Raw genomic sequence first — 12,690 nt, 5'->3', positions numbered from 1 at the left:
CACGACACAGCTGGTTTAACAGAATGTTCCTGATTCAGTTTTTAAAAGAAGTAATGCCTAAAACTGTTGGCACAAAGACAAAATCCTGAATTTAGGCCATATGAATGTCACTTCATTGTTGTTACTGAAAGAAATAAGCTCAACTATAATCAAACTTCAGCAGCACTGCATCAACATTCTGCCAGCTAAGCAGGCCCTGAAACCAGAGGGCCTCTAGCGACTAATATAAAAAGTAGCATTTAACATTAATACAAAGCACGCAAATGCATCTTATAAATAAGAAACACTATTATAATTAATGAACTATAATAATATACGCTGCTTTTAAGTTATGTTCGATGACAAAACCCATAGATTTTTTTCTTTTTCTTTTTTCTTCAGGAGGGTAGGGGCAACATTTGAAATACATAATTTATTTAATGAAAAAAAAATTTTCATTTCTTTTTTTATAAAGGCTGTTAATAAATCAAGTTTTCCTCTGTCCTTTCCAAGAAATTCACTAAATAAAATGTTATGAAAATTTATTTTTTTAATCACTAAAAAATCATTTTATGCATTCCTACTTCAGGAATTGTTCCCCGAGAGACATCAGTAGCATAATATTAATAATCAAATTATAAAAGTGGTCATATATTTATGGTTCTACCTTCTTTTCTATTATAAATTCATCCCAACAAAAATTATTGCAGCCCTACCCAATATCTTACTTGTCTGCACATTTACCAGAGCTTAAATAAGCATTAATTACACAAAGAACAAAAAGACAATGAACCAATACCCTCCGGAAGCTTACACTCAAGTAGCAGAGAAAGACATGAACAAGATGATGAGTATTATGATGCAATGATGTTTAAAGTGAAGAAGGGAACAGATGAAACATTAACTATGTGGCTGACTAAAGGAAGAATAGGTCTTGAAAGAGGAGTAAAAATCATTGTGATGCAGGCAGACAGATGAGGGGGTACATTCCAGGCAAAGATAGCAGCAAATATGAAGGCACAGAATGCTTCCAGAACTGGCAAAGCATGGTGAGAACGGAGACAGGCAAAATGAGCAGAGGCTAGATGATGAAAGGCCTCCTCCCACAGGAGACAGAAAGTCTGTGAGGTAAGGAGGGGAGGGACATGAAGAGCCAGCCTTTAAAAGGAACCCTTATCAGCAATGTGGAAGATGCAAACAGGACCAATACGGAAGCTGTGGCAATATTCCAGGTGAATTAGGACAGTGGCTGTGGACAGGAGAGACTACGGAAATTTGAGTAGGCAGAATGGCAAGTTGTGGTCAAGGACCGAAAGGGGTTGGGGTGAAAGAGGCGTAGTAACCAACCTCTGGTTTCTCGCTTGTGGAGACTGTGGATACCAGTACTGCCTACCATCATGCAGAGCATCCTATCATTCAAAACCAAACTCAGAAAAATCCCTTTCCCTTTTAAGTCTCCACTGACCCTGTAGTTCAATGTGATTCCTTCTTATTTTTTGTGTTTCCTTCTGTCACCCAGGCTGGAGTACAGTGGCATGAACAGGGCTCCTGGGCTCAAGCAATCCTCTCACACCTCAGCCTCCTGATAGCTGAGACCACACGCACCACACCTGGGTGTGTGTGTGTGTGTGTGTGTGTGTGTGTAGTGGTAGAAACAGGATCTCAGGATCTCACTATGTTGCCCAGGCTGGACTCAAACTCCTGGACTCAAGTGATCCTCTCACCTCAGCCTCCCAAAGTACTAGGACTACCAACGTGAGCTCCCATGCCCAGCGGACCAATGTGATTCCTTCTATCTCTGGACTCTCAGTCTGTTTTATGTATACAGTCATTTGGTAAGTCACAGTGCACACACAACATTTCTCATTGGACTTCCTTACTACAGCTTTTCACATATACTTTCTCTAAGCTCCTCGAGAGAAAGGAATACGTTTTATACTTCTATCTGCCACAGCACAGTAGTATACGCTCTATAAATGCTGGTTGACTCAAAAGTGTTGATGTTATAAAAACATTCCTAGGAAGAAATAGCTAACTACTATCCTTTTCTAGGGTCTTAATATTTTAACTCCTCCCTCCATGAGTTGTATTTAACTCTCTCATACAACAAAGAAAAGTGAAGACAAAGAAGACACCCACAGATACTGGTGAAATAAAAACATTCTTCCACTTTCCAGGGCTACGGCAGGCAAGGACAGAGCCCTGCTGAACACTGAGACTAGCAATTTCTTTCCAGTATTAACCTATTACTTCAGAATGGTAAAAACACCTTCATGGGATGTGTAATATGAAGGCCCAAGGGCAATGGGATACCCCCAGACTGACTGAATCACTATATTACTAACTGCTAAAAAACAAAGGCTTTACAAACATCTGGTTTTGGTTCACTATTGGATTCAAGGAGTACGATTAAACAAGATTTGGCTGTTGCTGGTTACAGGGTTCAGGCAACGACATGTCGAAATAGTTAAATGGCCATAAAACAGGATAACCACATAGTTCACAAGTACCTAAACAAAGTTTTTACAAGACAAGCTGCTGTGATATAATACACTGTTCTTCTATAAGAACTTATTATAGCTTTATTCTCACTATAAAACTGTCTTACTATTTTTAAAAAAGTACATGGTGAGGATGGGAGAAGCAGGGGAAACAGTACTGAGAGAAAGATTAGAAACTACAGTCCAGTTTACTTGAGCAAAAATGTATTCTACATTACTGTCTCCCTTTTTAACTAGTAAAAGTATTTAACTTGATTTAGTCAGTAATTACAATTCTCCCAATATTTTAACTATGTATATTCACTTAAAAACTTTCCTAGAACTAAGATAATTTTCTGCCATCTGGCACAGCAATATCTCCATATGGAAGAATTACTTATAGATCAAAAATAAAAGAAATATAGAGATTTTAAAGGCAGTATATTTGGCTGCATTTACAAACCTCCTCAAACCATATTCAATAAGACTTTAACTTAAGAGAGTTTTTGTTCTCATGTCAATATTTTCTCTTTCATATTATTTGCTTAAAAAACAAAACTACACTAAAAAATATTTTGGTAAAGAGTTAACCTGGAAAAGTGTAAATTTAATTTCTGATATTTTATTCATTAGTTTGCTCAGGCACCAGCAGCAGAGCTGGGAGCAAAAACAACTAGGTTCTATTCCAGTTCTTTGCCACTGTATGACCTTGGAAAAGTCACAATTTTTCTATACTTCAATTTTCTTTGACCAAAACAAACATGATAATAGAACCTGTGTTTGCTTAATTCATAAGTTTGATATCATATTATGATACTTTGGGCAAAAAAGTAAACAGACTATGGTAAGTGTTTTGAGATCTTAAAGGAAAAAGTGTGATTGAAATATTGAACAAAAGCAGTATTTCTGCCAAATTCATGTTAGGAAGAGAGTTACGGACAGAATAATAGCTCAATGGCATCAGTTGTATTGACTTAACTGAACTTTGAAATCTATGTATATCATCCTGAATGTTATTTATCAGAAAATTTACTACATATGAAAATTACATATTATAACTTCAATTAGAAGAATGAGGGAAAGCTATTATCATTATATTATGTTTCTAGTGCCTTAAGATAGCTGATGTTGATTCAAACAACATTCTGTGCTAACAGAAGTGTGGAAGAGTACCGGTATCTGATAACCCTGCAGAGATTAGAATCTATTCGTGGTCTTCTTCCCCCGTCCCACCCCCCGCCCCCAATTTATGACTAATTGTGAGAAACTTTGCCAGAATAACACAAATTACCAAGAAATTCAAGGCTGGTAAATTTTCATCAAAGAAAATTTAACTACTGATTTTACAACTGTCTGATGTGTGCATGTCTAGATTTTCTATCTTACTGATTACCATTCAAGAAAATATTCTTCATGCTATTTTCAACAGCTTTTAATCTATTTGGATTGGTCTGAAGAATCAGCATGCAAGGAATGGCAATGATAACAATACCTCAGCATTTTTTTTCATGTAGGAATATATACTTACAGCTGCTGCTCCAGGACTTTAACAAGGACTTTATGCTAATTTCAAAAAACATAGAATCCTGTAGACTCAACATAGTTGTCTCAATCAGCTGCAAAAGCAGCAGCAGCAGAAGAAGCAGCAGAAGCAGCAGAAGCAGCAGCAGCAGCGGTTTTGCCGTTCTATCTCTCCAAGCCTCTGTCCCTTCTCTTCTCACAGGCAGCAGAGTTTTGGCCCACAGTGCCTTGGCTTCATTACCATGCAGTCTTGCAGTGACGCACAACTATAGTGGAAATGCCGCTGAATGCAGATGAACTATCCAGTTGAATAAAAGCTTACAAGTTTATTATAAGTGCCCAGAAGGACACCCTCACCTTTCTTTATGCAGATATACACATGGCCAAGATTATCTTCTCTGTTTATGTTCCTGTTACCAGTTTTGAGGAGCAGTGTCTCTAGCTATGCAATCACGACTGCTAGTAAACAGACAAGGATAAGAGGCTCTGCCCTTGGGTACCAACTTTTCTTACTAACGGCCTTAGAAATTTAAAAAAAATAAATAAATTAGGATTTAGTATAAAATCTTTAAATCTTTTCCTTTAATAGCTGATCAAAAAAAAAAAAAAAAAACAACTGGAGATATTTAGCTGACTTCAATATCAGTTTCCTCTAGGTGATTTTAGTAGTAAATTCTCTCCACCTCTCTACACACCCAGGCAGTAAGCAGTGATTCTCTCAGCATGTTTGTGATGATGCAGAGTCCACTGTCTCACTTACCCCACTGGAGATCACGCTGGCTAATGGAATGAAAAGATGATGTAATGAACACTATGGCTGAGCCTCCATCAGCCTCTGAAACTGCTCAGCTCAGGACAAACTTTCCTCTGCTGCATGCAACTTACTCAAAAGCGATAACTCTATTATAATAATGGGATTAGCTGAAAATACAGTCTTCTATTCTTAATATAGCACATAATTCCAATGAAAATCTTATAGTCAAAATGTCAATGAATAGCGAGAAATCCTCTGGTCAAGCAAAATACTACACATTTGTAAAACTTTCTTCTATAGAAGCTGTTCTACACTGAAAACAGACGCTGTTAAAGCCTAACTGCTCTTCAAAACAGTAGAAAAAATTCACAGCCAAAATGAACAAATAATATGTCATTATCAGAAGAAAAATGTCTTGGCCTCATATTAGTTTACTGTGACTTTGAAGGTCATGTGTTTAGAGTTGTTTTTTTCCATATGTAGCAATACATTTGTACCAATCCATCTATATAGCACTGTACCCTTTAAGTAACACAAAGAATAAGGAAATGCAGTGATCAAAGTCATAACTGAATAAATTTATTCACAGCCAAATGGCTAGGCACTGTATCATAAGCTAAAATAACATCCTTTCACAAACAACTATCATACATTATGGGAAATTCATTAAGAGATATTCAGTGGTAGTGGTATTTTATGGAAGGGGTGGGGGTCATTTGAAGGTATATTTTTTCTCAGAGCAATCCAAGAAATCTGGCCATCCCTACTCCTAAACTGACCCAAAAAGTAAATTCAAATCAGGAAGGCAAAGGCTAACCAACACAGAACCGTAATACTACAATACTGTTGTCTGGGTACATCGCGATTAGAGACATTTCAGAATTAGTTTAGATACCTGGATTTCTCCACATATAATGGAAAACATGCCTTAAGATGCTGAATGAAAAAAGTGCATCCCACAGCCCAGAAACACTACATACTATAATACATCCCATTCTTATACATTAACAATATATGTCAACATGCAAAATACTCCCAGTTTTACAGAAACTAGTTTAATTTTTCTGATTAATTTATCCCCCAAAGTGATTTCATGATACAATCCTCTTTTCATCAAACAGTTGTTAACAAATTCAGGAAATAAGCCAATTTAGATCCAAACAAATATATAATTATATATACGTTATACCTTATATATGTATACATACATTATTAATATATAATGTATAATGTATTATATAATGTATGTATTATATAATGTATGTATTATATAATGTACATATACATATATGTGTAAGTATATATAATTACATCTAATGTATAATTATATATACATTATATATGTATATATACATATAATTATATATACATTATATATTATATATAATGTATTATATACATGCATATATACACATACATGTATATAATGTACTATATAATTATATATACATTATATATAATGTATAATTATATAGTACATTATATATGTGTAATTATATGTACATTATATGTGTAATTATATGTACATTATATATACTGTGCAATATATGTATATATAATGTAAAATATAATGTATATATAATATATAATGTATATAATTATACATTATATAAAAGTATATATTTGTATATAATTATACATTATATATAAAGTATATATTTTTATATAATGTATATATTGTATACAGATATACATACATAATATATACAATATATACATTATATAACGTATTATATAACATATTATATAATGTAGTTATATAACGTATATAATTATGTTATATAATGTAGTTATATACACATTATATATACATGATTATGCATTATATATTCATGAAAATTTGAATATATATTATGAATATATATAATATATCCATATATATTCAAATATATATTCGCATATTCAAAATAAATTTGTATATTACACATTATATAATATATACTAAATATATTATATAATTAATATATAATTATATAATATATAATGTATAATCATGTATATAATGTACATATAATGTATATAGTCATGTATACATATATGCATTATATATAATGTATATAAAGTGTGTGTATGTATATATGACTGATACATATATGTGCATATATATAATGTATATATATGATTGACTATATATATATTTATTTCCAAGGCAAATTAATAGTTTCTTTGAAACACATATGCAAGAAATTAATTTCAGAGCTTATTTTGGAAGTTCCATTCTACATCAGGGCTTCATCATACACACAAAGCAGGTGACTATGGCACTTCCCATTTATACGTAGGCTAACTCAATAGGCCCATGTGGGCAGAGCCTCATTCTCTCTCTCAACTCAATTCTGAAATGTAAAGACTAAAATAAATAGTGTTACTATTTCAACTATTAATCACAAACATCTTAGCAAAGCTTAGTGTAATAAGTATTTTCTTTCCAATCCTTCCTAAACTTTTATCATCCAGTTTAGCAAAGTATTAACTAGGACAACTACATATGCATGCAACCAAACCTTTTAGATGATGATGGAAGAGTCCCACTATATTCTGAATGCTTTCTCAATCCTTTGATTACTAATCCTATTTTTGTTTTGTTTTGAAATGGGGTCTCATTCTGTTGCCCAGGCAGGAGTGCAGTGGCACGAACAAGGTTCACTGCAGCCTCAAACTCCTGGGATCAAGCCACCCTCCCACCTTAGCCTTTCAAGCAGCTGGGTAGACAGGTACACACCACACCACGCCCAGCTGATTTTTCTTTTCTTTCTTTTTTTTTTTTTTTTTGGAGAAGTAGGTTCTTGCCATGTTGCTCCAGCTACTAATCCTGTTTTTAAATTACACAAAGAACGATACTGCTATCAATCTTCAAATGAGTTTTCTACCCTTAACGTGCCAATTAACCACAGAAACTAAGTCACCGCCACCGCCTAGAGCTTACTGCAAGATTGTCGAAAGACAAGCAATGCCAATTTTCTATTGTATTCTTTTTATAAATTCAGAATTCTCCAAATTGTATCACATACCTCATCACCATAAAAAGATAGCCACAGAAATTGTTTCTTGATGGCATATCCTTGGCAAAGCAGAAAAATCTAATTTGGATAATTTCCTTCAATTATACTCCTCCCCAACTTTTAGATTATATATTAAAGAAGGCTTTTTAAATGATGTTTTAAAACATTTTTAAGAACTTCCAATTTCAATATTATCAGCCTTTATTGAATAAGGTCCTCCTGGCATGAGCCAAATACTGTATACTAAAGATTTGACACAAAAGATGATCATGGAAGTTCTCTTGCCCTCAAAGAATTAGAAAGTAGGTTTCCCTATTTCTTTTAATCAACTTCCACTTAACTCTATGCGCATTTAACTGGCATTTTGAGGATTCATAGAAGTAGCTACTTGCTTTACATTTTTAAGCACAGAGTCAACAGGGGTACATTCCAATACACCAAAACCATACACACCAGGAAAAATTCTTAGTAAATCTTACAAAATATTGCTATTTAGATATGGATCTGAATGTTACTTAATATAGAATGAAGTTTGGACTTAACTAGAAATATTATGCAATTGATGAGAATTAAATGGTCTGGCTAAACAAAATTCTTCAATTACTCATTTGTAGGAAAAAAGTACACATATATGAATTATTCCTCATACTGACAGTTTTAAATATCTCCAAAATTATTAAACTGGTATCCAGAATTACCATAAAAAAAAAAGAAATTGGCAAGTTTTTCTATATAAATGTCAAATACCACACCAATCCTAGAATCTTCTACAGCCCCCACAGATTTCAGCTTTTCAGAGTCCTCTCTTTACTGGAGTTTAGAAAAGAGACTGAAAGGTTTTAGGTAGGCTGGGTAAGGTGGCTCACATCTGTAATCCCAACACTCTGGGGGGCCAAGGCGGAGGATTACTTGAGCCCAGGAGTTTGAGACCAGCCTGGACAACATGGCAAAACCCCATCTCTACAAAAAAAATACCAAAAAAAAAAAAAAATGCCAGGTGTGGTGGCACCCACTTGCAGTTCCAGCTACTCAGGAGGATGAGGTGGGAGGATCAACAGGGCCCAGGAAGTCGAGGCCACAGTGAGCCATGAATGCGCCACTGCACTCCGGCCTGAGTGACAGTGAGACCTTCATAAATAAATACATAAATAAATAAATATATAAGGGAATAAAGGTTTTGGGTAGAAGGAAAGTTGCTTTTACATCTGTTATGTAATTACCACCACACATGAAATATAAACAAGAAAAAAAAAACGGTTGTAACAATCACTTCATATTTTTCTTTGAAACCTCATTAAATACCACAACAAAATGCTAATAGTAACTACCTATAGCATTGACTAACTTCTTGATATACTTACTTCTTTCTTCTATTTACTTATGCCTTCCTATATTTCTCAAATCTTCTCCAAAAAATGTTTTAACATTTTTAAACTTTACTACAAAAAGGAAGCAGGGGCCAGGTGCAGTGGCTCACGCCTGTAATCCCAACACTTTGGGAAGCCAAGGTGGGTGGATTGCTTGAGGCCAGGAGATCAAGATCAGCCTAGACAACATGGTGAAACCCTGTCTCTACTGAAAATACAAAAATTAGCCAGGCACAGTGGTGTGCGCTTGTAGTCCCAGCTACTCGGGAGGCTGAGACACAAGAATTACTGGAACCCCAGAGGCGGAGGTTGCAGGGAGCCAAGATCGCACCACGGCACTCCAGTCACTGGGCAACTGAGACTCTTGTCTCCAAAAACAAAATAAAACAAAAAAAAAAACAAAAAAAGCAGAAGGCGGAGGAGGAGGAGGAGGAGGAGGAGGAGGAGAAGGAGAAGGAGAAGGAGAAGAAGAAGAAGAAGAAGAAGAAGAAGAAGAAGAAGAAGAAGAAGAAGAAGAAGAAGAAGAAGAAGAAGAAGGACTCCTTGGAGAAATACAGATTCTAGGACACAGGCAGAAAATATACAAGATAAGCCTGGAGCATCTTGGAGTATCAGAAACAAAGAAAGTAGAGAAGGTAGAGAAAGACAAGGGCTCAAAAAATAAAACAATGTGGTATGTCAGATACAGGGGCCAACTGAAAGAGCTCTTAATGGTCAAAGCTGAAACAAATTTGAGCAACAAAATAAACAACATAGGTTTAGAATATAACGAAAAGTAAAAAATTAAAATTTGTAAGTCCATATTGATATAAATGAATGACTGAAGAAGTAAATAAACAGGAGAGAACAGAAAAAGTTTTCATTGCATAGGAAAGGAGTTAACCTAGCAGGCCTGACTGCTATCCTTTGAAAGGCCTTACAAGGTTGGCCCTTGGCTGACATCTGAGAAATTAGATTTTGGGAGGGACCCACCACTCCCAGAACTGGTAAGAGTGGCTCCACTATGCCTAAACTGTTTGTATAAATAACACAATTTACATCAAACACCTGCTTTCCTCCTGGGCGTCCAAAATTTGAGTTTACGCCAGGTAAGGGGGTGCCTACATGAATAGCTCTAATAAAAACCCTGAGCACTGTCTCTAATGAGCTTCCAGGGTTGGCACCATTTCACCTGTGGTGTGACAGTTCATTCCTAGGGAAATACATCCCAGGGAAATAAAAACAGGAAGAAATAGGTAATTTTATTATGGAGAAACCCAACAAACACTACCTCAGCCAGGAGATCAAGGTTAACATTATCAGTGATAAGTCATTTTAATACTACAGACTCTTGATATGATGTGACGAGAATGGCACTTTTTTTTTTTTTTTGGAGACAGAGTCTCGCTCTGTCACCCAGGCTGAAGTGCAGTGGCGCCATCTCGGCTCACTGCAAGCTCCACCTCCCGGGTTCACGCCATTCTTCTGCCTCAGCCTCTCCAAGTAGCTGGGACTACAGGCGCCCGCCACCACGCCCAGCTAATTTTTTGTATTTTTAGTAGAGACGAGGTTTCACCGTGGTCTCGATCTCCTGACCTCGTGATCCGCCCGCCTCGGCCTCCCAAAGTGCTGGGGTTACAAGCGTGAGCCACCGCGCCCGGCCCTTGAGAATGGCACTTAATCTGTATGCTTCTTCCCAAAAACCTTTAAGCCCAGTCTAACCATTATAAAGAAAAAACATGAGACAAATCCAAATTGAGGGACAGTGTACAAAATACCCAACCAATACTCCAACATTATCAGTATCACTAAAAACAAGGAAAATCTGAGAAATTGTCACAGTCTAGAGGAGCCTAAGGAAATGTGGCAACTGAATATAAAGTGGTTTCTTGAAGCAGAAAAAGGACAATAGATAAAAATAAGAAAAATTCAAATAAACTATGAGCTTTTGTAAATAATAATGCATCACATTGGTTTATTAGTTGTAAACAGTGTACAACAATGTAAAATAGTAACAGTAGTGGAAACTGATTGTAGAGTACACATAAACTGTTTGTACTATCCCTGCAACTTTTCTATAAATCTAAAAGTATTCCAAAATAAAAAGTTTGTTAAAAAAAAATTTCATTTTCAAGACTTCTACTTCTAGTCCTGATGGAGTAACTGGAATTGGGCTTATTCTCCTACCATAAATAATTACAACATTGTACAAAGTATATGATCAAGGTTTTCAGACATGACAGAGGAGAATGATGACCCCTGAGAGATGAGAGACAAATAAGAAGAACACTACAAGCACCTCAACTTCTGCCTAGGGGCACTTTTAGGACTACAGTGCAGGAAGGGATCCCATGAAGTCCCACAAACCACAGTAGAGGTCCCCATTAAATACTGAGGGCATTCTGTAGACTCTCCAGAAGGGTCATGCCTCATAATGGGCTAGCAACTATCTAAGCACTCCTTAAAGTAGTTTCAAAGACTCCAAAACAATCCTCTAAACCAAGCTGCAAAGAATCAAGCTGATCGGCAAGTAACTGCCTTCCAAAACAAACAACACTCTTTAAAATAATGTGACAAAATCCAGCACTCAACGATGTCACAAATGGCAACATCCAATTAAAATGTATTAAATGTGTCAAGGAGTAGGAAAATGTGTCCTATAAAACCAGTCAATAGAGTAGACCTAGAAATGACAGAGATGACAGAATTGATAGGTTCTTTAAAAGGCAATTATAAATAAGTTCAAAGATGTAAAGGAAAAAATAAATACAATGAAGAAAAAAATAGAAAATAAAAGACTCAAATAAAATGGAGAAAGAAAAACACAGTATCTAAAACAATAAATCCACTGTGTAGAACTAACAGAAGATAAGACGCTGCCAAAGAAAAAATCAGTAAACTTGGAGAAATGGATATAGAAACTCTCCACAATGAAGCACCGACAACTAAACATAATGAAACAAACAAATAAAAATGAACCTAGACTCAGTGATTTACGGAACAGCAGCAAATGGTCTAATATATATGGAATTGGAATCTCAGAAGGAGTGAACAGAAAATATTAATTGAGGACAGGCACAGTGGCTGACATGTGTAATCCCCAACACTTCAGGAAGCCAAGGCGGGAACACTGCTTGAAGCCAAGAGTTCACGGCCAGCCTGGGCAACACAGTGAGACTTTGTCTCTACAAAAAAATTTAAAAATTAGGACCTGTAGCCCTAGCTAGTCAGGAGGCTAAGGCAGGAGGACCATTTGAGCCTAGGAGTTTGACGTTACTGTGAGCTACTACTATGCAGCCTGGGCAACAGAGTGAGACCCTGTCTCTAAAAAATAACAATAACAATAACATTTTTTAAATAAAGTAAATTTAGAAAATAAAATATTATTCAAAAAATAATTATCAAAAAATTTCTAAAATTGACTGGCTAAACCCACAAATCCAAAAATCTCAAGCAAAAGTAAACAACTACCCAAAGAAAAAGCATGCTAAGGAGCACCATAATCAAACTGCTAAAAACCAGTGATAGAGAAAGAATCTTAAAAGCAAGAAATTAGTCAGCACAGTGGCGCATGCATGTAATCCCAGCACTTTGGGAGGCCAAGGTGG

General features: G+C 35.7%; 1 protein-coding gene across 2 annotated transcripts in view; it reads right to left on the bottom strand.

The window, feature by feature from the left end:
* Positions 1–12,690, bottom strand: part of FRYL (FRY like transcription coactivator) — a 285,938-nt gene that overhangs the window by 155,495 nt on the left and 117,753 nt on the right. Inside the window, exon 1 of one of the 2 annotated variants that reach the window (XM_030800906.1) lies at positions 3,988–4,189. The exons of the other annotated variant lie outside the window; for it this stretch is intronic. Coding sequence (XP_030656766.1) covers positions 3,988–4,060 — 73 coding nt within the window. The 5' untranslated portion in view covers positions 4,061–4,189. Of the gene's footprint in view, positions 1–3,987; positions 4,190–12,690 lie in introns of those variants that run through there. 2 annotated transcript variants of the gene reach the window in all.

Source organism: Nomascus leucogenys, chromosome 20 (genome assembly GCF_006542625.1).
Source record: "Nomascus leucogenys isolate Asia chromosome 20, Asia_NLE_v1, whole genome shotgun sequence".
In the NCBI taxonomy this organism is placed as follows: domain Eukaryota; kingdom Metazoa; phylum Chordata; class Mammalia; order Primates; family Hylobatidae; genus Nomascus; species Nomascus leucogenys.
This window is presented reverse-complemented; position numbering and strand designations above follow the sequence as displayed.